Raw genomic sequence first — 25685 nt, forward strand, 5'->3', positions numbered from 1 at the left:
AGTGACAGGCGGGACTACATTTCCCAGAAATCACGGCGGGCTTCAGCGGCGTGCCACCTCCTAAGCGTCCTCCTCCTCCGTTTTACCGGCTGTTGCGAGTTGTGCTTCCCGGAGAGCAGCGTCCCCTAAACGCCTTCCTGCTGCAGCCACAGGCAGATGGAGGAGAGGATGACGGATGCCAGATGGATGCTGAGCAGGTAAGGATGTGAGTGTGTGTGTATGTGCTTGTCCAAGCTTGTATTATGTGATGCATCTTCATGATGGGCTTTCTCAATGACACTCATGCAGTCCACCTTCCTCTTCATGAAGACCAAAGGTTTTATAGCACCCACCTCTGATTTGACTCCAGGGAATCTTAATAGAAATAATCTGTTCCAGGGTCAAACTGTCACCATCATAAAGCCTCTGTTAACTCTGCAGGCAATGTTTGAAGTAACGTCTTAACATTCGCATCGTAAGCGTCCACAGCGCTTGTCCTCATTAGGGGTCATGGGTGAGCTGGAGCCTATCCCATCTGATCCCACGTAGAGATTCAGACACGAGGCCACCGCGTGGCTGCCATACAAGTGTAAAAGGAAGTTAACTGCTGTTACCATTGAAGCAACACAATGTGCACTCACGCTTAACTTTGAGGGATCTGTGCTTGGGAGGTGTGTCTCTTCCCATTAACGCATCCTATTATTCTTTTGATGTCCATCAATTTTGACTATGGCCATATTGTACTGAGCAGCCAGCACAGGGATGTGTATAAATTCAATTTCTAGTTGTCTTCAGTAATCCCTCACCACATCACTCTATCAAAGTTTTTCAAAAATATGTTAATTAACAAAACAACACTGTTTCGTGCTTGAATACGGCCTATTATTAGTCAAAACATATGCATATTTGAGAAAATTTGACACATTTTGACCTAAAGGAAGCATAAAAATTAGCTAAATGAAGTAAAATACAAACGTAAGGCATACGGAAGCATTCAAAGACGTTGCGATGGTATGTAGTATTCAACACCGGTCACTAGGTGTCAGTAATGCTACATTGATGAGTCAATAGCCACTGCAAGGTGTACTGTACAGAAAAGGCAGTAAAAAAAGGAACAACAAGGAACTCTCCCAATGCTAACATGTGTGAGTCTTATGTATATGTATGTCTTACTTTCCCTTTTTATGTCTACTAAATTGGGTAACACAATTGTAAAGGTGACTGTAGGGGTGTTACATGTCTAGAAGGCTCTAATAATGCGAAAACTATATTTAAAAGGTCATAAGGTTTTCTATGCTCTAACTCCGAAAATATGAAAGTCAAAGTGGGGTGCACTACTTTTTTGCAATCAGCAGAGGCGCTAACTTATCTGTTTAGTGGAATGCCCATCCCTACTGTGTCTTCACCCCCCACCATCGCTCCCCCACGCTCCTTTTATAGCCCCAGATATGACAAAGGAGAGGAGGGAGGACGGCCAAGGTGGGAGGGGGGCCGGGCCGGGCCCTCCCCTCACACACCCGATCTGGAGGATGCACGCGGAGAGTGGAAGGTAGTCACCGTGGGAGGGTTTGGGGGGGGATCACTCGCTCGCACAACACTGTGAGAGTCCACAGGACGGGTGCTGTCCTCCAGCACACCCACACACACTCGAGGGCGAGGGAGCAGGGAGGAGATAAAAGAAAGAGAAAACTAAAGGATCTTGTCTTGCTTCTGGAGGTGGTGCCAGTAACCCTCGGTGAAGGATGGCGGAAGGCGGCGAGGGAGAGGAGGAGATCCAGTTCCTGCGAACGGTGAGTCCTGCTCACTTGGCTTATTTTGGTGTGATGATGTTTTTGGATCAGGCCGGGACAAGTTCTCTGATGTTTAGATGTTCGGCATCAACTTCACGGCAGGTTCTTCGGCACAACACAAGTCCAATCAGCAGCTGAGCTTGCTGGTGCCCCAAATGTGGTTTTATTTTTGAGTTGGTGACCTGCCTGCTGCTTGCTCTCTTTAAACTTGGCACCTGATTAGTGCCCTGTCTTGTGAAGCTGTCAATTTCCACTGACATGCTCACATTCTGCTCCTCTGTGCACGTGCACGTGCATGTACGTGCACAGACAGACAGTGCATCTGTTTGCATCGTTATCTATTTTTATCCGAGGAAAGTAGAGCCCGAGCAGGCTTGAGGAGTCAGAGCTAGCCGCTAGCAAGCGCCTGCAGGAGACAGCTGCTGCTCCGAGACAGCATGACAGAGTGGACGGGTCCACTCCACACTTCAGTGGGGGAAGAACCCCACCCCCCACACCTCCCCCTAAAAAAGACCTGAAACTGCTGACCTGGTCGGTGCTTTCCAAAAGCTGAGGATAGGGAGAGATGGCAAGCAGAGGAAGTGTTTCTCTCAGATGTTTCCAGATGTTGCCACTAATCCACTCATCCATCACCGCCCTCACTGCGCCTGGTCTGCCGGAGAATAAGAAGATGGAACAAGAGGGATCAGTGTTGCCAACTTAGCAACTTTATTGCGTTGTAGGTAGTAGATTGGGGGTGTCCACCCACGCCTTTTCCAGTGAGGGCCACATAGCGACCAATGAAAGGATGCGAGGCCAACTTTGATGTTTTGTAAAGATATGCTAAGAAATTAGCGGTTCAAGAAAAAAACTGCAGCTCAGCCTTGCGATCGAGGTGAAAAACTGTATTATTACAAGTAGTGTGAACTTTGCTCTTTTTTCCCTCATTTTTGCTGTTGTTGTTGTTGTTTTTTACAGTTTCCAAGTATTTCAACTTTCTTCTTGTAAATGTTCTTTTCGTAATATTATGACTTTATTCCCATAATATTATGACTTTATTCCCATAATATTATAACTTTATTCCCATAATATTAGGACTTTATTCCCATAATATTATGACTTTATTCTCATAATATTATAACTTTATTCCCATAATATTATGACTTTATTCCCATAATATTATAACTTTATTCCCATAATATTAGGACTTTATTCCCATAATATTATAACTTTATTCCCATAATATTAGGACTTTATTCCCATAATATTATGACTTTATTCCCATAATATTATAACTTTATTCCCATAATATTATAACTTTATTCCCATAATATTATAACTTTATTCCCATAATATTATGACTTTATTCCCAGAATATTATAAACTTTATTCCCATAATATTAGGACTTTATTGCCATAATATTATGACTTTATTCTCATACATTATAACTTTTTCTGCAACAAATTTTCAGAAACTTCCAACAAATTCAATGTTTTGTTTGTTTTTCATAATATTGCGACTTTAACGAAATAATGTCTTTCGTTAATATTTCAACTTCATGCTACTAAAATGACATTATTTTTTACACTCATAAAATTACATATTTCTGTCGTTAGATTACAACTTTTTGCGCTTAATTTTTTGACTTCACTCCTGTAAAATGACTGCTGACTTTGTGTAGCTTAGGATACCCCTGTACTAGATACCCTTTTTCTAAAAATCAACCAGTGACAAGTCTAGTGAAGTGAATTTTTGGAGAGTCTGACATGACAACGCAGATCAGCTCTTCTCAACGAGCAGCGGGTGCTGCAGTGGGCCCCTCCCCCACCCAAAAGCACTTGCAGTAAATAATATATAACAGTTGACAAGGTTTCTTTTTAGTAAAGTGTCAGGATGTAGAGAAATGCTTTGTCTTATGGCCTTGAATTTGAGCGTTAAGTATTTCACTGAGAAGGCCAAATGTTCCCAAACAGGAGACTTTAACCACTGAAGAGGGTTTTCAAGCTCTGGATGCCCCTTGGCACTGTTGCTGTAGCCATGACTTCTGCTAGAAGGTTGGACTGCGCTGTATTTGTTTACTTTGTGGACAAGTGGTGCCATCAACACCTCCGGTCCCTCGTTCAATCAGTACGCCATCTATCCCAAACTCAATGTTTCGTACCCAAAAAATCTGTTTGCCAATACAGTAACTTCAAATGCACCAAATCATTTGCCAACGACGTTTGATTTGGAAGATTATTTTGCATTTTGTACTTTGATTTGATATGTAATCCAGTGTTGCCCTTACACTTATTTATTTGTGGCGGCCCACGAATTTGGAGCTGCTTTAAAATTTGCATTTGCATTTGCATTATAGCGCATCTGTTCATCAACACAGTGAGATATTAGATCAGTGGTGTCCGAAGTGCGGCCCGGGGTGTTTTTATTGGCCCATGGCACATCCTAAAATATAATTTAACAAGAAAGAAAAAGGAGGAAAAAAACCCAACAGAAAAAATGAAAAAATCTGCAGTAATTTTACAAGAATAAAGTCAAAATATGAATGTTGTAATCTAAGAAAGCTTTAATTTTACAAAGAATAATGTCATATTATTATGAGAAAACAGCATTTTAGTAGCATAGAGTTGAAATATTAAAGAATTAAAAAAAAGTTTATTTATAATATTACGTAAAGCAAACAGAACAACGAATAAAGTTGGATTTTTGGGAAATTAAGTTGCAGAGTTTAATTTTATGAAAATAAAATCTAAATGTTATGGGAATAAATTCATAATTATCAGAAGAAAATTTATAAGAAGAAAGTTGGAAAACAACAGTTTTAATTTTAAGAGAATACATTAAAATATTAGGAGAAAAAAGTCGTATTCTGACGAGAACATTTGTTTATGAGAAAACACTAACTAAATATTACGAGGAAAAATAATGTCATTTTAGAAGCACAGAGATGAAATCGTAAAGAAAAATTGCTCATTTTTTAAAAGTTGTAGTATCACGAGAAACCAAAAGATAAAGTTGTAATTTTTGGAAAATTAGGTTGGGGGGGGGGGGTGGGAAAAGTTATAATATTAATGGGAATAAAGTTACAAAAAAAATATACAAAGATTATTTAAGAAGAAAGTTGAAATATTTGGGAAAAAAACAAAAACAAAAAAACAGTAAGACTGAAGTTCATACTAATAATGTGCTTTTTCACCAGTACTATATATCACTTCTTTGCCGGACCCCCCCCGTATGAGCTGCTTGGATGTACAAGGATGTCTTTATAATGCGTGCATGCATGCGTGGCATCCGGGACACATCAACTGTAGGTTGGATCTTGTGTTTATACTTTTTGTCTTGTGATGTCACCGGTCAGCTGCTCCAATTGCCTTTTGCGGGTCTCCTGATGCTCTCCACGAGACTGGCCCAGGATGAAAGTACAAGCGCGGCTTTATGTGAATTATTAATAGGCGGCGCGCTTCAATGACATGGCGGGGGTCAGGGTTCAAGGGTCGGCTCCTCATGCACAGACACGCAGGGCGAAACGTGCCTGTGCTGCTTGGATGAAAATGTTTGCCTTATCAGCGTGATAATTGCAGGAAAATGGGGGGTGGGGGGTCGTTTGTCAGCTGTTTGTCTCCGAGTGATGACACCCACAGTCCTGAGGGTTCCATACTGTTCCACAAGTCACTTTGAGGGAACACGAGTGGTTTATTTAGCCAAATACAGGTCTTTTTTTATACAGGGGGGAGTGGCCTTTGCTTCCAAATGCTAATGAATAAAAGCACAAAGAAAGGACATGAGCACTTCCCGCTTTGCATCCCAATAACTCCGGCATCAAATCAGCCAGATTTCGTACAACAGCACCGTCTGCTGAACGTGCAAGCTTCATGTCACCGTTCGTGTGTGTGTGTGTGTGTGTGTGTGTGTGCATCACACAGACAGGAACGACACTTTCATGTTGCATTTGAGTTTCAGTCTATAATTGCAGCTTCCTTTTATAGTGTGTCACTATAAGTGTGCACTCTGGGGGGGGGGAGAAGCCAGAGCAGCCACTGTCCTACTTGCTAGCATCCTTTGGGATGTGTGTGTGTGTGTGTGTGTGTGTGTGTGTGTGTGTAGCAAGCGGACGTTTTATTCATGGTTGTAGCACGTGCGCACCTCATGGTTATACTGTTTGGAAAGTGACTCCCCATCCCACAATAAAAGCATGTTGAATCGGTGCCACGTCTGATATTAAAGTGTGTCCGGCTACTTGTTGTGGTTGTCGTTTGCAGTGGAGTACAACAGTATTGCATCAAACATAATCAGCATTTAAAAAAAATCACACTAAAATACGATCTAATTTCTAGATAACGTAAAACGATTTGCAAACAAACACTTCTTTTTGCTGAAGAGCTCATGCTGCCCCAGCCAGCCTCGCCGCCAAGGCGTGTTGGCTCCACTGCCCCGGTTTGAGGCTCACTGGCGATCATTCATCAACATGCAGGAGGAGTGATCGCAGTCACGAATGGACTTTTTTTGGTCTTATCTTTGTTACATGCTTGAATGTACCATCGAGTGAACGAGCACGCCATGTTTCTGACTTTATGGGTTATTTTCAGTCTTCATTTCTATCAAAAAAGTCTCCCGTCAGCTGTCCTTCCGGGACCTCCCATGAAGGACAACAGAAAGACCACCGGAAGTTTCTTTAAAGCAGAACAAGACAACAAGGAGTGTAAAAACAATGATAATGATAATAAAAATAGTAAAGAGAGCACGTGGCCCTGAACATGGTGTGTGCATTTGTGTGTAAGTGTGTGAAAAAACGGATCTAGAGAATCACAAATCTAAGTAAAAAAAATCCTCATGCGCATTTTTGAAGAATCGTGCATCCCTAAAACTGGGATGGCTTTAAATATTATTATTATTACCTTAGTTGATGCAGTGCAGTTCTACATAAAATACAATTATTTTTACCCGAATACCTTACCTCTGAACACCTTAAAGCAGGGGTGTCCAAACTTTTCCCAGCAAGGGCCGCATACAGTAAAATCAAGGAGCAACTGGGGGTTCAGCATCTTTCCCAAGGAGACTTCGACACGATCACGGGAGGACGGAGGATCGACTCCACGACCTTCAGATTGGGAGACGGCCACTCTTCCTCCTGAGCCATTTTGTGCCCAGCATGAGCTTTTTCTCCACTCTTTGCTTCCCATTTTTGTTGTTGTTGTTTTTCAAGTTTATACATTTTTTATTTCATTTTGTGTGACGTAATTCACATATTCTGACTTTGTTTTTGTAATATTACATTTTTTCCCCCCCCAGTTTAATTTCCCGCAAAATTGCAACTTTATTCAATTATTTGTTTGCAATATTCCAACTTTAAAATGGGTTTAATATTTCAACTTTATGCTTCAAAAATTAAATTTTGTTCTCATAGTAGTGACACTTTATGCTCGGGGAAAAAAACCTTTTTTCTCCTACGACTTTATTAAAATATTTTTTGAAATTACTGCTATTTTTTCCACTTTTGTTGTTTTTGTTTGTTGTCTTTAGTAGTTGCATTTTTAAAATGTGCCAAGGGCCAATAAAAGAATCAGCCCTGGGCCACACTTTGGACACCACTGCCTTAACGTGAGCGTCTTAACCTGTGTAGAGGTGGAACTTTGGATCCAGCTGTTGTAGTGGATCTCATTAGATTGTGTCTCATGTCTGAGGTGCTTTTTGCAGCGGACAATGGCGGGATAACGCGTGTGTGTGCGGTCGCTGTCTGGCTATGTTGTGATCCACTTTGAGCAATAAATACTTTTGCTAATCTCCCCCATCAAACCCCCCTCTGCCCATCGTGCGACGATTTGACACTCAGACGCTCACTTTAGCCGCGGTTCTTCTCGTTCTAAGATCCCATAAAGTCATTTTGGGGTTTAACTTCACCGAGATGCCCAATCTGGCCTCATCCCGAGGATCGCGCGGGCAAAGCCGGGCTTTAGACGTGTTGAGCCCGGGAGATGAACACGTCTAAAGACACGCATGCACGCTGCACCTGTTGTTGCGTCTGTGCCGGGAGTTTGCACAATAAACAGGTGCTCGTCTCTTGTCTGCCACCAGGGTGACGGGGTGGCAACCCGCCAAAGCCACAGTACGTGCGATCCAAACCTGCTCCAACAAGTCATTGTAATCAGCCGCCAGTTGTTTACTTGTCTCTCTGATGGAATGAATGTGAGAACAACAGGAATGTATCTCTAGAAAATGACGTTAAAGGCAAACAGGAATAACTGAGATTTGCAGCTGGATACATTTGCGTTGTGAGTGCTGGCTGATTAGCTTTAGGCCCAGTTCTCAAAACAAGTTTGGTCGTCCTGCTGCCGGCTCTCCTGAAGCGAGAGCCCAAGTATCTGCTGGTCAGCAGAAGGAGGGAACGTGATAGCGACAGGTGCAGTCACCCAAAATAGGAGTGGAGTGAGGGGCTGTGAGGCCCATAACACAGCGGAAGAACCGATGGAGCAAAGAGAGGGCAGAACACAGCATGCTGGCAGATGACTCGTTTTGAAAGAGAAACATTTGTCATTGTTGAGCTCCATCGTGAGTATGATGCAGTGCAGTTGTACACCATTGCGGACCACGCTCATAAACACCTTTAATGGGACGCTCTATGTAACTTCGCTTGTTAGCACACCTGGTCTGCCAGAGGATAAGAAGATGTAGCAGGAGGGATCAGTGCTGCCAACTTATATTTAGCGAGTGCTCAGACCCCTGGAGATGCTCCTTTTCAGTCAAAGCACCTCGGGTGGGTTGTATTGGATTTTGGTGAGATGTCTCCTGGAATTGAAGTGGAAAAGTATAGATGGGTGTGTCCAAGCTAAAGAACACGGCAGTTTGTCTTCTCTTTGGTGGGTTTATTATGCTGTGGCAGCGTCGGAGGAAGTTATGTGCAGGGCTCACTTTGGCGTCTCATCGCACCTAACGGTGGTGCGTTGAAGGACGGCGGAACAAAGTGCGAAATATCAATGCTTGACGAACAACACTATCAACTAGATCAGCGCTTCCCCAACTTTTCACAGTGGCGTACCCCTTCAGACATTTGACCTGAAGCCATGTACCCCCTGCTCCTTTTTGAATCTTCATTAACTTCAAATATAGAACACGATGATTTGGTTCATTAATTTTATAGGAAGTAATTCGGGTTCAAATTTGATAAGAGTTTTGGAAGAGCACTGATAAACAGATAAGATGTGAATGTCTCTTGGAGATGAACAAAGTATGGAAGTGTTGGTCCTACATATCTTTTATTTCAGCCGGATGTTGGGATCCTTGGGATCCTTGAATGGGTTGAACAGAGCTTCCCTTTTGTCGACTTGCAATCGTTGCATATTCATTTGATACCAAATTGAAAGGGAAAGTAGAACAAACACGATAAAGAAGTGTCCCAAGTACAAAAATACTTACAAGCAGCGATAAAGCCTCATTTTCGGGGGAATCTCCACTCTCTCATCCTGACACGCACATACATTGACTTACATTGGAACACCACCGTTATAAATGACGTCTTCAAGATGAAACACTCTTAATGCGCAACGTAATCATCAAACTTACTTCCTTGTTCATAAAAGTCACGCAGCACAATGAAGAACTTCATGCCGTGTCTCCTTCCTTGTCTCTGCTCCGACTGAATGAGGCGTTCAGGTGCACTCACAATTGTGAGTGTTAGGGGCTAACTGTTTGTAATTTTTATTCACGTACCCCCTATGACAATATGCGTACCCCAGAGGGTATGCGTACCCCACTTTGGGAACCTAGGAATTAGATGAAGCCATTTCAGTCGAAATTGCCCGTGAATGCTGAAACGCTAACGCTGAACGGAAATGAAGAATGACTGTTGGAATGTGCTAGAAGTGTGTTCACAGCTATTCAACAATCGAGGATTGAACTAGCAACCATCAGTTTGGGAGTCAACCACTCTACAAAAAAGCAGAATGTAACGTTAAATGGAAAATATATTTCCTCCAAAAGATTGAAATCGTCCTCTCGTGTTCAATGGGAGCAGTGTCACACAACATTTGTCATTGTGCAAAACGTGGGAATTTTTAGAAAAGTCCTGACAGCCTGCATGTCTTGACTAAAAACGGTGGGATTTGAAATGTTGGAAAGTAAAAATGCAGGCTGAATGTGGAAATGATGACAGCAGGATTGAGGCTCGAACCAGCAACACCGGGTTGAGAAACAAGCGCGCTACTTCCTGAGCCATGTCACCCTGTAGAATGTTGAATGAATGTTGAAATGTCCTGGAAATGTTTTAAAACGGCTGAGAATTGAACCAGCAACCATCAGGTCGGGAGTCGACCACTCTACGACTTGAGCCATCGTGCGCAGAGTAAGGTGAAAAATGTTGAATTATGGAAAATGTGGGAATTTTGAGAAAAGTCCTGATAGGTAGCCTTCATGTCTTGAGAGAGCTGTAAAGTAAAACTGCGGGCTGAATGTTATTATTTATTATCAATTACATCGGGATTGAGGATCGAACCAGCAACCATCAGGTTGGGAAACAACCGCTCTACCTCTTGAGCCATGTCACCCTGTCCTATAAGCGGATTGTTACAGTCATGTAGGGGGAGGCGCCAAATAAATTGGGAAGAACGTTTTTTATCGTCCTGATAGATAGCCATCGTGTCCTGAATGAGCTGAACATTCTGACGTTGGATTGGTTTGAATCGGTTGAGAATTGTGGGAGGAGCTAGCGGACAAAAATGAGGCAGAAGAAGAAGTAGGGGAATAAGATGACTGAAGTGCTGTACAATTTTAGACATAAACAAAGCACATACGGCTCTTCTCAACGAGCAGCGGGTGCTGCTGTTGGGCCTCGTCCCCATCTCAAAGCACTCACAGGCGGCTCCGTCTTGTTTGTAACATTTTTAAAAAATGACAAAAAGGAGCACAGAAAACAGTTGACTTGTAGTTCTAAGCATATTTGCTGTGTTTTTCTTTTTTGTCCCACTGCAAATACGTGCTGTATTAGGGCATCCATCCTATTTTTGTGGTTCAGTGTTGTGGTTAAAATGGTTTGAAAATGACTGATGTCAAAGCGTCCACTTCATCTTGTTCCCGTTGGTGGTAACGGTGAGATCCCCATAGTGTGTATTTACTATTTGGCCTCACTTCCTGTGTGTGGCGTTGAGTTCCATCTGTCTTCACACACACCATTAGATGGCTTTACATGGATTTAGATGTCAGTCCATCGAACCGAGCTCCCTCATGGTCCAGATGATGGAGTCCACAGATGCATCCACCATGTGTTGCTGGTGTAGGCCCAGTGGGTCAGCCGGGCGATAACCTGCACATCCTAACCTTCGCTGGGAGCCTTCGGCTCCGTTAAACGTGGCGAGATTATCAAATAATCAGGGCGCGTGTTTGACCCCGCCGCGGAGTGTCAACCTTCAAATCGGAAGGCGGCTTCTATTAATAAAGCGATGAGTTAAGCTGCAGAGTTTGCGCAGCCTCTGTGCCAGCTTTCCACGTGGTCCACCTGGACCACATCGAAACATTTTGACCGCTGGAAGGTCGAAGCTTTGCGGATGCAGATGCGCCCGCCAAGGTGCTATTATTAGTCTTAGCAGGGAAACCATCAGCACCGGATCACGGCCTCATCCCTGGACCACATTGCGTGCGTCCAGGCTGGATGAGGTGGATGGGGTCATGTGTCATCTGTCACTGTTCTTACATGCCGTCCATTTTCTATACCGCTTCTCATGTTGAGGGTCACAGTCGGTCCCTCCCAAGTGACTAAGGATGAGAGGAGTTGTACACCCTAAACCAGACTACAGTCCCACGTTTATCGCGGTTATCGGGTTCCAGACCCGACCGTAATAAGTACATTTCCACAAAGTGGGATTCCTAATTTATAAACGGAAAATTTTACAGGTAGAGCGTAAAAAAACAGTTTCCGACCTGCTTAATACAGTTTTTAACATGATCAGAGCTCTCCAGACATGAAGTAACACCTCTATAGTCACTTACACTTCTATTACCAATATGTAGACGTGATAAGAGAAAATAAGACAACAATACAAATATAGACACACGCATGTTAGCAATGGGAGGGTTTGTAGTTCTTCCAGTTTTCTGACATTACTTCCTGCGGTATGTAGCATTACTGACGCCTAATGACCATTGTAGAATACTACATCTCATGTATCAATGCATTTTCTAACTGCCATGTATTTGGATTTTAGTTCATTTAGCCATTTTTATGCGTGAAAATGCTTAATTTAGGCCAGAAATGCGTACATTTGCTAGTAATAGGCCGTAGTCAACCAGCAAACAGCATGCCTTATTCATGAACATTTTTTGAAAACCCGTGATAGAGTGCAGCTGCAAATTCTCAGCATGATGTGTCGAGGGACGATTGTAAAGTCAATGAATTAAAATGGCACGAGTTAAAACAGAAGCCACGGTTATGCCAGTCAAAGATCCTCAAAAGATCCTCGCAGGTCGGTTCGATGTCATAGCCTCTTGCCTGAGCCAGATCACCTGTCAATCACAGGCCTGACAGATGGAGACACCCAACCATTCACATGCTGGTAGTGAGGGAACACTATTTGGCAAACAAAACACTCCGGAGGCCCGTGGGTACACGAGAGGCAGATCTTTTTTACGAGGTGACTGATCTGAGTCACTTTCCATTTTTCAGCTGTGCGTCACAAACGTGCAACACGTCCTCGACCTTGCTTTAAAGTGGCGGCGCAATACCCAAAACTCAGGACTCACAGGGGAGCGAGCGGGAGCGGGTCAAACACTCCAAGACCGAAATATCCTCAAGCCGTTAGACGAGAGCAGAGGGAAAAGTCACAAATGTGAGCAGAAGTGAGCGAGAGCAGCCATGAGTCAGGTTAAGTGGTGGATCCTCTTGCTTGTATAATCTTGCTGAGGGCAGGGAACAGCTGAGAATGCGGAGTGTCAGTTGGGAGAGTTGACAGGGGAGGGGGTGTTTATTGCCGTCTTTTGCACCAGGCTATGCAAGGCAGCAAATTAATGTTAGTTAGCGCTCTGCTAGGGTAGTGCACACACTGTTTCACACACGCAAAGAAACAAGAAACAAAAACAATTTACTCACAACACCGAACAGTAGGTGGCGGTATGCATCATCCTTCCACTTCTTCACACCTCATATGCACCTGGTCTGCCCGAGAATAAGAAGATGTAGCAGGAAGGATCAGTGTTGCCAACTTTGTCGTGGGTATTGAGACCCCTCCAGATACTCTTGGTCGAAGACGTTTGGAGACATAAATGCACGTATCGCTCTTCTCAGCGAGCAGCGGGTGCTGCTGTGGCCCCTCCGCCAATCTAGAATCACTCACAGGTGGCTCCGTCTTGTTTGTGACATTTACAAAAAACCCTGAAAAGAAGCAGCAGACGAAAGTTAATTTGTACTTTAAACATGTTTTGCTTTTCAGATTTTTTACTCCCTTTTTGTCTCTCCCACCATGTTATTCCTCACATGACCAATTATGCAAATTAGAATATGATGTCATCTTCTCCAAATCCCAAATTGAGCAAAGTAACCCCTCGTTTATCACAGTTGATTAGTTCCAGACCCGACCGTGATGAGGGAATTTCCACAAACTTCCTGATTTATAAATCAAGTTTTTGTAGTCAGAGCATAGAAAACCTGTTTACGACCTTCAAAAATACGGTTTTTAATATTTTTAGAGGCCTCTAGATATGAATTAACGCCCCTGTAGTCACCTTTACACTCCTATTGCCCAAAATAGTAGACATAATCACAGAAAACAAGGCCTGAATAAGACTTAGGTGTAAATGCTGTAAATGTGTTCCGGTTCTATGGGAGCTGAGTCGAGGGAGAACAGGAAGTGGCGTTGGGGGTCCAGAGTTGAGTTTTAGCTTGGCGTAACAGTGGCCCGTGTTAGGGATTATTGTGCCTGTTGTGAGATGATTCAAACGTGAAATAAAAGTCTAGTTCTTGTGTGTGCAGTAACATTACTGACACCTAGTGACCAGTGTAGAATGCTACATAGCATCATAACCTCTTTGACTCTTATCTTCTGAATGCCTTCCTGTATATTTGTATTTTACTTCATTTATCCATTTTGATGCTTGAAAATGCTTAAATTAGGCAAAAATATATAAAATATTACACAAATTCAAAAGCGCGAATTGGCAAGGATTACTGTATTAGTATTTACATTTCAACCTTTTCTTGTTACATAGCGTCTTTTTTTAATTTAAAAAATGTCTTGTTGAACTTTGTTTTCAGAATGTGCTCGGACCAATGAGAAACAAGCTGTGGGCTGCAAATGGCCCCTGGGCCACGCTTTGGACACCCCTGCCGTAACGCAATAAAAGAGTCTGTGTTAACTTTGGTTACAGTTAAAAAAGAAAGGAAAGGCCAAAGAAAAAGCAAAACAAAGACGTTGACGTCTACCTTGAGATCACGTATGACAAGGTTTCCTCCAACTTAAGAAGTTGTGTTTATTTGTGTGTGCAGGATGACCAGGTGGTTCTGCAGTGCACCGCCTCCATCCTGAAGGAGCAGCAGATTAAACTTTGTCTGTCCTGCGAGGGCTTTGGGAACCGCCTCTGCTTCCTGGAGACCACGTCCAACGCCCAGGTACAACAACTGGACATCCACCTTGACGCCTCTCTGGCCATTCCTACCTTCCTCCATCTTCCAAACCCTTGGCTTTTTTTTGTTTGTTTTTTTGCAGAACGTGCCTCCAGACTTGGCGATATGCAACTTCATTCTGGAGCAGTCCTTGTCGGTGCGCGCCCTGCAGGAGATGCTGGCCAACACGGTGGAGATGACCGAGGTAGGACGTTGAGAACATGGATTGGAATGGATGGAAAAAGGATTAGTACCATAGACGTGTTATTTGCATGTATTTTACATTGTTTTTTATGATATCTGGACCCCCTCCCTTCCTCCTCATGCTCAAGCAGGCAGTCGATTTGGACAAATGGGTATGTCCGTGAGCATATAACTGTCTGTTTACACTTCCCGTATCGCGCATCTGTCTCCAGCGTGACTGATGGACCAATCTGACAGTTGTCCTGCTTCATGTCCTGTGTCTTAGATGTGTCTCAGACCTCATTTATGCACTTCATTTCATTACAATCAGGTACTGGGGTTGGAAATATCATCAGCACCTCGTCCTGCCTGATGTTGTTTCAGATGTTAGCATTGTTTTGCACATCCATTGTCTCCTTACAATCACGTCTGGCTATTGTGTGATACCCTTCCTACCAACTGTGGTTTAACATGAAAACAAATTGATGTTTTTGCAACGCAAGCTCCTTGTTTGCACCATTAGCTCCGCGTCAAGCGTCACAGACGAGGATTAGCAAGGCGAGCCGGAGGATGAGAATAGCATGGCATGCAGCCCAGCGGGGTGTCCCACCCACCTCTGTCAGAGGTAGAGGGGTAACTGGACACCCCCGAGCTCTGGCCACACACACACATGCAGTACTTAGAAAGACAAGCACCACCACCTGTCCTAATGCAGCGCTAATGTGTAGCGGAGCTAACAGTGTAGCACTAGCGCTACATACCTGTTGCTGTGTGATCCCAGTGGATCACGACTACTTAACCCTGCATTAAGGTCTATTGTTGACACCCAGGTGGTGGGGCCAAATAGTTTTTTTTGGCAGTGCATTGTTGGTTCGTCATCCCTCCTGTAGTCCAGATATGTTTGCACTATAAGTTTGCTTTTTGCACTCCATTTTTTTAGCAAGTTCTGGTTATTTGTAATAATAATATAGCAGTATAGTGCCTGTGAATATTCTCATTCACCCATATCATTGTACTCTTAGGGCACTGAATCCATCGCAACATTTTTCCTCTCATCCCAGCAGGTTTTGTTAAGTTCACGCTCAAAGACTAGATAGGACAGCTCTTGTCTATCTCGTCTTTGAACTTTATCACTCGAGCAGGCTTCATCAGCCCATGCTTCAAGACTAGCTAGGCTAGAGCTGTCCTGTCTACTCTTTGAGCATGAATTTATGAAGCCTGCTCCAATGAGAGCGCTCAAAGACTAGATAGAAGAGACTAGATGGACTAGAGTTGTCCTATTTAGTCTTTGAGCATGAACTGATGAAGCCTGCTTGGATGAGAGCGCTCAAAGACTAGATAGAAGAGACTAGATGGACTAGAGTTGTCCTATTTAGTCTTTGAGCATGAACTGATGAAGCCTGCTCCAATGAGAGCGCTCAAAGACTAGATAGACGAGACTAAATAGACTAGAGCCGTTCTATCTAGTCGTTCAGCAAGAACTGATAACGAGTTTAGTCTTATCGATCTAGTCTTTGAGCCTGAACTAATCAAATGTGGATAGTCTAGACCTGTCCTATGTAGTCATTGAGTGTGAATTGATTAAGCCTGCTCGGAAGACAGCGTTCAAAGACTAAATAGAAAAGACTAGACAGACTAGAACTGTCCTATCTAGTCCTCAAGCATGAACTGATGAAACCTGCTTGAATAAGAGAGCTCAAAGACCATATAGACTATTGCTGTCCTATCTAGTCTTTGAACCTGAACTGATGAAGCTCTAGATGGCAGGTGCTGTCCTCTCAAGTCTTTGAGCATGAACCAATGAAGCCTGCTCCGATGAGGGAGCTCAAAGACTATATATAGACTATTGCTGTCCTATCTAGTCTTTGAACCTGAACTGATGAAGAGCTAGATAGACTAGAGGTGTCATATCAAGTCTTTGAGCATGAACTGATGAAGCCTGCTCGGAAGAGAGAGCTGAAAGACTAGATAGAAAATAATGTTCAGATGAGCGAGCTCAAAGACTACATAGAAAAATTGCTGTCCTAACTAGTCTTTCAACTTGAACTGATGAAGATCTAGACAAACTAGAGCTGTCCTATGTAGTTTTTGAGCATGAACTGATCAAGCCTGCTTGGAAGAGAGAGCTCAAAGGCCAAATAGACCAGAGCTGTCCTATCTAGTCTTTTAGCCTGAACTGACGAAGCCTGTTGGAATGAGAGGTGAAATGTCTTCAAAGACAAGCTGAACAGTCCTGCTGTGATGGATTCAATGCGCTGAGAGTACCAGTACACGTATTGCTGTCTTTTATTATATCTTGGATTACTCATTCGTCTCTTTACTGATTGGCTGGGAGAAATCACATGATTCTACTGCCTTATAGTGACTACCCATCTAAAGGGCTACGTGGAAGCCGTGTGTTGTTTGTTTATGAGGATTGTTTATATTCTAAGTTTAGATGTAATGCTGATCTGTGATCTTGCGTGTACTTCCACCAGTCCTCCCAAGGCGGCGGCCACCGCACCTTACTGTACGGCCACGCCATCCTCCTGAGACACAACCACTCGGGCATGGTAAGATGAATATGGTTGAATATCACTGGGTACAAAAGTTCTAAATATGGGCTTTCTCACCAGTACCTGAGCTGCTTGACTACATCTCGCTCGCTCACAGACAAGTTGGCCTTCGACGTGGGGCTACAGGAAGACTCCACTGGTGAACTTCTCCACGCTTAAGACTTTGTGCCTTCTGGTGTCTCGTAAAAGACGCCCTGACTCAGCACTCTTGTCCTTCCAGGTGAGGCATGCTGGTGGACCATTCATCCAGCCTCCAAGCAAAGGTCAGAAGGTGAAAAGGTCAGGGTGGGCGATGACCTCATCCTGGTCAGCGTATCCTCTGAGAGATACCTGGTGAGACTCTTTGAATTCCTCCGACGTCACTATATGTTTACCTGACCCATTGTCCTCTCACTCTTGGTCCTCAGCACCTGTCCTACGCCAGTGGAGATTTGATGGTGGACGCCTCCTTCATGCAGACTCTGTGGAACATGAACCCCATTAGCTCAGGATGTGAACTAGCTGAAGGTGCCAACACGCTCGCCAATGTACATAGATGAGTGACACATGCAACTTCATGGTAGCGAGTGTCCCTCCTTTCAGGGTTTCTGACAGGCGGCCACGTTCTCCGGCTGTTTCACGGTCATATGGACGAGTGTCTGGCCATCGCCACGCCAGAGGAAGGAGAGGAGAAGCGCAGGTGAGGGGATAGAAGAGCAAAAACCTTTGTGCTGTGCAGCGTGGGTGCTTGCAGACAAGACTCAGCAAAAAGCTCCATCATTGTAATTGCTGTGGACTACTAATGCAAACATGGACAATGACATGCTGCCTTGGAGGAATTCAGCAGGGCATAGAAAGCCCTTCTATAGCTGACATTAGCCTTTACAACTGCATTGAACTGTATTTTCCGTTCACAATCCTTTCCCCTCTCCATGTCTATGTTTGTATATTTGTGCTCAGGGTGGCTCACTACGAAGGTGGTGCTGTGTGCAGCCAGGCTCGTTCCCTGTGGAGGCTGGAGCCTTTAAGGATCAGGTGATTTTATCCTCAAGTGCATCTCAGTGCTAATGTGGCTCGGTAGTTGTATGTGTTACATTACAAGTGTGCCACAGCAATTTGCATAATAAAGTGCAGTGGAACCTGGGCCTTTGTCATGAATCCGCTCCAAAAGGTCTCATGAAAATGGAAACGTACCAAAACTGAAAACATGTTTCCCATGGGAAATAATGCAAATCCAATGAATCCATACCAGGCACCCAAAATATGAACACAAAACACATTTTGTAGAAAATCATTACAGTTTTAAATACAGAAAAGCATGCAAAATACATATAAATGAGGAATGAAATTGATAAATGCGTTGATGAGTGGAGGGGGAAGCGGAGGGGATAGAAGAGCCACGTGGATGCTGTTTTAGTCACTACAAACTTTACTTTAAAAAGTGGATAACTATAACTGTAAACTTGCTCACTTCAACTCAGTGCAATCATCATGACACACACTGACCCAGCTCACTTTCTGTAATGTGTCCTCCCTCTGCAAGCTGTGTTAACTAAGAACCTTTACATTACAATCAGCTACCTTTGTACTTCACTGAAATTAATAACCTTCCTCACCTTCTTTATCAAAGGTCTGGCACTTGCATTTTTTTGGCCCCATATTGGGTTACTTTGTAGCTGTACTCAACACTCCCAACAATGCAATTAACACAGCGCTATGCAGGAGGATGAAAGAAGACAAATAGGGTTCATCGTTCTGTGTGCGTTCTATGAATAAATAAACCACACACACACACACACACACACACACACACACACACACACACAATAAAGTAAGTCTATAGTCTCCCAACTGTAAAAGTACCAGTATCCATTCTTCACAGATACCGAGTCGCCAACACGTGGATGCTTTGTTTGGGCACTCGATTCTCCGGAATAAGACAGGGACTATTTTGTTAGTTGCAACGTTTGATGATAGTGTACGGCCAATGTTTTTGTGCAGTTGGAGCGGCAGCCACTTGAAGTGGGGGCAGTCTTTCCGCATCCGCCACATCACCACAGGCCGGTACCTGTGTCAGGATGAGGAGAAGGGCCTGCTGGTGGTGGACTCGGACAGGGCCAACACCAAACTGTCTGCTTTCTGCTTTCGCGCTTCAAAGGTCAGATTTACCTTGGCCGTGACCGTGCGCCCGTGTCGCTATGTCTCACCCGTGTGCTTTTGCACGAGCAGGAGAAGGTGGACGTGGCCCAGAAGCGAGATGTTGAGGGGATGGGCATCCCAGAGATAAAGTACGGAGAGTCCATGTGCTTTGTGCAGCATGTGTCCACCGGCCTGTGGCTTACCTACGCCGCGCTGGATGCCAAAGCTGCTCGCCTGGGAATGATGAAGAGGAAGGTGAGTTTAGAATGATCATGACCACCTGAGAGGAAATCAGCTCACTCAGTGATTTCGTCCGCGCTTCCAGGTCATGCTGCACCAAGAAGGCCATATGGACGACGCCCTCACTGTGTCCCGCTCCCAGACTGAAGAGTCTCAAGCCGCTCGTATGATTTATAGCACCATGGGTCTCTTTAGGCAGTTCATCAAGTAAGTCTTCATACATGCATTTTTTTAAAGACGTTAGTATTGATGGCAGTAAATGATAAATAGCTGCAAGCTCTGCAGGTTCACCTCAGGTCGGCTGTGAATTGATTTGCATTCTCTCAGGGGCTTGGACTCTCTGAGCGGGAAGAACAAATCTGCAGGAGCTGTGTCACTCCCTCTGGAGGGAGTCATCCTCTCCCTACAGGATCTCATCTTCTACTTTCGTCCCCCCGAGGAGGAGCTGGAGCACGAGGAGAAGCAGACCAAGCTCCGCTCCCTGCGCAACCGGCAGAATCTCTTTCAAGAGGAGGCACGTGTAGTCAGTGTAACATCACGTGCAACATGTGGCCATGGCATCTTAGTGATCTCCCGTGTGTCGCCGTGTTTCTGCATCAGGGAATGATCACCATCGTGCTGGAGTGCATCGACCGGCTCAACGTGTACAACACAGCCGCGCACTTCTCTGAGTTTGCAGGGGAGGAGGCTGCCGAGTCCTGGAAGGAGATTGTCAACCTCCTTTACGAGCTGCTGGGTACGAGAATCACAAGCATTCAGTCTGACAACGAAAAAGCTGCTTTCAGTATTTAGGAACTTTGACTTTGTCTCCCTGTCTTGCAAAGCTTCGCTCATCAGGGGCAACCGCTCCAACTGCGCCTTGTTCTGCGACAATCTGGACTGGCTGGTCAGCAAACTGGACCGTCTGGAGGCCTCGTCAGGTCGGGCATGAGCCCTCCAAGAGCCTCTCACAGGGCCTTGCATGAACACTCTATGAACAACCACTTTGTTGAAATATTTTTATATTCATGTTTTCTATTCATACTACTCTGCGATTGGCTGGTGACCAGTTCAGGGTGTACTCCGCCTCCCACCCGAAGTCAGCTGCGATAGGCTCCAGCATACTCCTGTGACCCGAATGAGGATTAGGCGGCATAGAAAAAGAATAAATCAATGAATATTCATAATACTTGGAAGGCACTTTTTCAAGTTCATATTGATATTGTGTCTTTTGTTAGGGTTTTGGGTTTATTCTTTATTTAATCCTATTTATTACTTAGACTATTTCTTATTGGTTCAGTTACCATTATAGAGGTCATTTCATATCTTTATTATGGGGACGCACTGTGGCCTAGTGGTTAGCATGTTGGCCTCATGGTCAGGAGATTATGTGTTTGCATGTCTGTTTGAACATCCCTGCACAAAGTTTGCATGTTCTTCCCGTGTGTGCATGGTTCTCTCCGGGTACTCCGGCTTTCCCTCACATTCCTAAAGTATACATGCTAGGTTAATATAGCGTGAATGTGAGTATGAATGGTTGTTTGACTACATGTGCCTTGTGAATGGCTGGCGACCAGTTCAGGGTGTACCCCGCCTCTCGCCCAAAGACAGCTGGGATAGGCTCTAGCATACCCACAACCCTAGTGAGGACAAGCGGTATAGAAAAGTGATGGATGGATCTTTATAATGCCAGCATGTGTCTTTGTCTAGTAGTGCATGTGTATGTGTCATTTGGTAGGCCACATTTGTGTCGGCGCGGCTCTCACATGCAATTAGCAGGGATTTGTGTGAAAAGTAAAAAAAAATGTCACATTTTCTCATGATTCAAAATCACCCATTTCAACAACCATTCTCCATTTTTACGTTCCAACATTTCAAATTGCGACGTTTTTTGTGGACAGATTCAGTGTCGCCACCCTTTTGGTGGGAACACATTTCACGTTTAACATTACATCACGTAACATTCTGCTTATTCTGTGCACGCTGGCATGGCTCAGGTCGTGGTCGTGAGTGGTGGTCTCCCAACCTGATGGTTGCTGGTTCCATCCTCAGTCAGTGAATGGATTTCAATACACTTCTAGGATGTTCATTCTACATTTCAGTTTAGCTTTGGCATTTCAGCATTCACACTCCATTTCTACTGAAATGTCTTCATACTGTATTGGTTTTGTAGTAATTTGGTTTCTTACCCAAACCACTTTGAAGTGCCTTTCTGTTGCTACGATGGACTCAGTGTGTACTTTCTTTAAACGTGTAGGTATCCTGGAGGTGCTCTACTGTGTGCTCATTGAAAGTCCTGAGGTTCTGAACATCATCCAGGAGAACCACATCAAGTCCATTATCTCTCTTCTGGACAAGCATGGAAGGAACCACAAGGTGTGTTTGATGCTCTCATTTTCCTACTTCATTCAAAAAAGGTCACTAAAAGTGCTTTCTTTAGGTTCTGGATGTCCTGCGCTCTCTGTGCGTGTGCAACGGCGTTGCTGTGAGGTCCAATCAGAACCTCATCACTGAAAACCTGCTGCCGGGTCGCGACCTCCTACTGCAGACCAACATTGTGAACTACGTGACTAGGTACTGGAAGAGCTGGTGCTGAAGATGTGGTGACGGTGATGATGATGATGACGATGTGTCGTGTTTGCTCAGTGTTCGACCAAACATCTTCCTGGGTACATGTGAGGGCTCCACGCAGTACAAGAAGTGGTACTATGAGATGATGGTGGACTACGTGGAGCCCTTTGTGACGGCACAGGCATCTCACCTGCGTGTGGGCTGGGCCATGACAGAAGGCTACAGCCCCTACCCTGGAGGCGGGGAGGGCTGGGGCGGTAACGGCGTGGGAGACGACCTGTACTCCTACGGCTTTGACGGTCTCCACTTGTGGTCAGGTAAGACGATTCCATCAGCTCCGTATTTAGGATCTTACCCGCCGGTGCCCTCTGTCCTTCAGGCACCGTCCCTCGCCAGGTGGCCTCGCCCAGTGCTCACACTCTGGCCGCCGACGATGTGGTCAGTTGTTGTTTGGATCTCAGCGTGCCCAGCATCTCCTTCCGCATAAACGGACACCCGGTTCAGGGCATGTTTGAGAACTTCAACGTGGACGGCCTGTTCTTCCCCGTCATCAGCTTCTCAGCTGGAGTCAAGTAAGAGCGAGATGTTTGTTAACTAACGTCAAGGAGCCCAATAAACCAAGATGTCACCCTCTTGTCTCTCCAGAGCTCGTTTCCTCTTGGGCGGTCGTCACGGAGACTTCAAGTTCATGCCCCCTCCTGGCTACGCCCCGTGCTACGAGGCGTTGCTGCCGAGGGAGAGGATGCGCATCGAGCCCATCAAGGAGTACAAGCATGACTTCAGCGGCGTGCGGAACCTGCTCGGGCCCACCCTGTCTCTCACACACACCTCCTTCACGCCCTGCCCCGTGGACACAGTCCAGGTAAACCCCTCCACAAGGGCAGCCCATCATATGCATCGTGCCAATACATTAGTTACCTTGTGTCTGTTGTGCACCCTCGTTGTAGATTGTGTTGCCTCCGCACCTTGAGAGAATTCGAGAGAAGCTGGCGGAGAATATTCACGAGCTCTGGGCCATCACCCGCATCGAGCAGGGCTGGACTTACGGGACCGTGAGTATGGAGTTAGGCAGCAACGCACATGCAAATGCAAACTTCTGGTCCATATTTATCCAAAGAAAAAAATCACTAAGTCCTCATGATGAGGTGTTATGGGAATATCTAGCAAGGAGGAGGCCTCAAGGCAGATCTAGAACATACTACAGGACTATGACAGCCTGCCTGGGAACGCCTCAGCGTCCCTCCTGGCAGACCTCGAGGAAGTGGTCAGGACTTGAAAAAGTGGAAGACAATGATTGTGAGAAATACATTTTTAAAGACAGTACAGTATTTTTTTTTTTTGCATCACAGTTCAGAGATGACAACAAGAAGCTTCATCCATGTTTGGTGGACTTCCAGAGTCTCCCTGAACCTGAGAGGAACTACAACCTGCAGATGTCCGGAGAGACTCTCAAGTGAGTTTCTATCTCTTTCTGAAAGGGAATGTTTGCAGCTGGCTCAAGATTCCATTTTGTCAACCAAAAAATATGACACCACCACCACCACCATCGTGGTTTAACAATTTCAACAAAAAAGTTTATATTTTTCTCAATTACAAATTAAACTGTATAAAAATTGCACTTAATTTCACACACACAGGGGTGTCCAAAGCAGGGGTGTCCAAAGTGCAGCCTGGGGGCCAACCGTTTTTTTATTGGCCTGCGGCACATTGTAGAAATAAAATCAAACCAAAAAAAACCCAACAAAAATGGAAAAAATAAATAGATCAAAAAGGCAAAATGTCAAGCGACAACTAATAATAAATTAATAATAATAATTAACTAATAACAAACTAATAATAAACTAACTAATAATAAAATAAAGCTTTGTCTTTAAGTACATACATAAACATTTTTTTAGCCCTTTTACTAAATTAAAAAATACATTAAAATATCTATCTACATCCTTTTATTTTCAGAGTATGTGGCCCTCTTTGGAAAAAGTTTGGACACCCCTGGACTATACATTCAGTGACATAAAGTGACAATACCTGTAGAGGTTTGGAAGTGTCTAGGAGAGGTGACAGTAGAGTTTCTGACTGGGTTGTTCAACAGGATCTTAGATCATGAAAAGATGCCTGAGGAATGGAGGAGAAGTGTGCTGGTGCCCATTTTGAAGAACAAGGGAGATGTGCAGAGCTGTGGCAACTACAGAGGAATAAAGCTGATGAGCCATACAATGAAGTTATGGGAAAGAGTAGTTCAAGCTAGACTAAGGGCACAAGTGAGCATTTATGAGCAGCAGTATGGTTTCATGCCAAAAAAGAGTACTACAGACGCAGTATTTGCTTTGAGGATGTTGATAGAGAAGTACAGAGAAGGCCAGACGGAGCTGCATTGTGTTTTTGTAGATGTGGAGAAAGCTTATGACAGGGTGCCCAGAGAGCAACTGTGCTATTGTATGAGGAAGTCTGGAGTGGCCAAGAAGTATGTTAGAGCGGTGAAGGACATGTATGAGGACTGGAAGACAGTGGTGAGGTGTGCTGTAGGTGTAACGGAGGAGTTCAAGGTGGAGGTGGGACTGCATCAGGGATCAGCTCTGAGCCCCTTCTTGTTCGCTGTGGTGATGGACAGACTGACAGACGAGGTTAGACAGGAATCTCCATGGACTATGATGTTTGCAGATGACATTGTGATCTGCAGTGAGAGCAGGGAACAGGTGGAGGAGAAGCTAGAGAGGTGGAGGTTTGCCCTGGAAAGGAGAGGAATGAAGGCTAGCCGCAGTAAGACAGAGTACATGTGTGGGAATGAGAGGGACCCAAGTGGAAGAGTGAGCTTACAGGGAGAAGAGATCAAGAAGGTGGAGGATTTGAAGTACTTAGGGTCAACAGTCCAGAGCAATGGAGAGTGTGGAAAAGAGGTGAAGAAGCGTGTACAGGCAGGATGGTACGGGTGGAGAAAAGTGTCAGGTGTGATGTGTGATAGAAGAGTTGTACAGCTGAAATGAAAGGAAAGGTGTACAAAACTGTGGTGCTGTTTGGTCTAGAGACAGTGTCCATGAGGAAAAGACAGGAGACAGAGCTGGAGGTAGCAGAGATGAAGATGCTGAGGTTCTCTCTGGGAGTGACCAGGAAGGATAGGATCAGGAATGAGTACATCAGAGGGACAGCACATGTTAGAGGTTTTGGAGATAAAGTCAGAGTGGCCAGACTGAGATGGTTTGGACATGTCCAGAGGAGAGATAGGGAATATATACTGTAGGTAGAAGGATGCTGAGTTTGGAACTGCCAGGCAGGAGGCCTAGAGGAAGACCAAAGAGGAGGTTTATGGATGCAGTGAAAGAGGACATGAAGGTAGCTGGTGTGAGAGAAGAGGATGCAGAAGACAGGCTTAGATGGAGACAATTGATTCGCTGTGGCGACCCCTGAAGGGAAAAGCCCAAAGGAAAAGAAGAAGAAGAAGAACAAGTTAGTGTATAAAAACACATTTCCGTAATGGATTTCAGGGTGCGCACACCGAAATTGATTTTTTTTTAAGGTTTTGCATGAAACTAGCTGCTACAAATGCAATGAGGGCTTTTATTGTATGTATATGCACCTTACCGCTGACTTATTTATTCTATCCAGAATTTGGATAATAACGACAAAAAATGCAGTTTTGCAACCGCTGATGTCAGATGACTGATGTCTACATCTGGATTACGGTATCGTTTGATTCGTAGTGATGTAGAACGGTT

The 25685-nt window shown here is 44.5% G+C and overlaps 1 protein-coding gene across 21 annotated transcripts in view; it reads left to right on the plus strand.

The window, feature by feature from the left end:
• Window positions 1–64: 64 nt before the first annotated feature.
• ryr1b (ryanodine receptor 1b (skeletal)) overlaps window positions 65–25685 on the plus strand; it is an 84050-nt gene continuing 58429 nt past the window's right edge. For 9 of the 21 annotated variants that reach the window (XM_054795352.1, XM_054795355.1, XM_054795354.1 and 6 more), the window contains exons 1-24: window positions 65–197; window positions 1696–1769; window positions 14210–14332; window positions 14430–14531; window positions 14659–14682; window positions 16987–17061; window positions 17125–17203; window positions 17285–17397; window positions 17472–17571; window positions 17647–17743; window positions 18004–18078; window positions 19045–19201; window positions 19273–19437; window positions 19508–19629; window positions 19750–19936; window positions 20023–20158; window positions 20247–20342; window positions 21659–21777; window positions 21842–21975; window positions 22048–22289; window positions 22352–22544; window positions 22618–22834; window positions 22920–23024; window positions 23322–23425. In XM_054795352.1, coding sequence (XP_054651327.1) covers window positions 1722–1769; window positions 14210–14332; window positions 14430–14531; window positions 14659–14682; window positions 16987–17061; window positions 17125–17203; window positions 17285–17397; window positions 17472–17571; window positions 17647–17743; window positions 18004–18078; window positions 19045–19201; window positions 19273–19437; window positions 19508–19629; window positions 19750–19936; window positions 20023–20158; window positions 20247–20342; window positions 21659–21777; window positions 21842–21975; window positions 22048–22289; window positions 22352–22544; window positions 22618–22834; window positions 22920–23024; window positions 23322–23425 — 2813 coding nt within the window. In that variant the 5' untranslated portion in view covers window positions 65–197; window positions 1696–1721. The remainder of the gene's footprint in view (window positions 198–1695; window positions 1770–14209; window positions 14333–14429; window positions 14532–14658; window positions 14683–16986; window positions 17062–17124; window positions 17204–17284; window positions 17398–17471; window positions 17572–17646; window positions 17744–18003; window positions 18079–19044; window positions 19202–19272; window positions 19438–19507; window positions 19630–19749; window positions 19937–20022; window positions 20159–20246; window positions 20343–21658; window positions 21778–21841; window positions 21976–22047; window positions 22290–22351; window positions 22545–22617; window positions 22835–22919; window positions 23025–23321; window positions 23426–25685) is intronic. The other 12 variants (XM_054795357.1, XM_054795366.1, XM_054795368.1 and 9 more) reach the window with 2 other exon arrangements.

Source organism: Dunckerocampus dactyliophorus, chromosome 12 (assembly GCF_027744805.1).
Source record: "Dunckerocampus dactyliophorus isolate RoL2022-P2 chromosome 12, RoL_Ddac_1.1, whole genome shotgun sequence".
Taxonomy (NCBI): Eukaryota; Metazoa; Chordata; class Actinopteri; order Syngnathiformes; family Syngnathidae; genus Dunckerocampus; species Dunckerocampus dactyliophorus.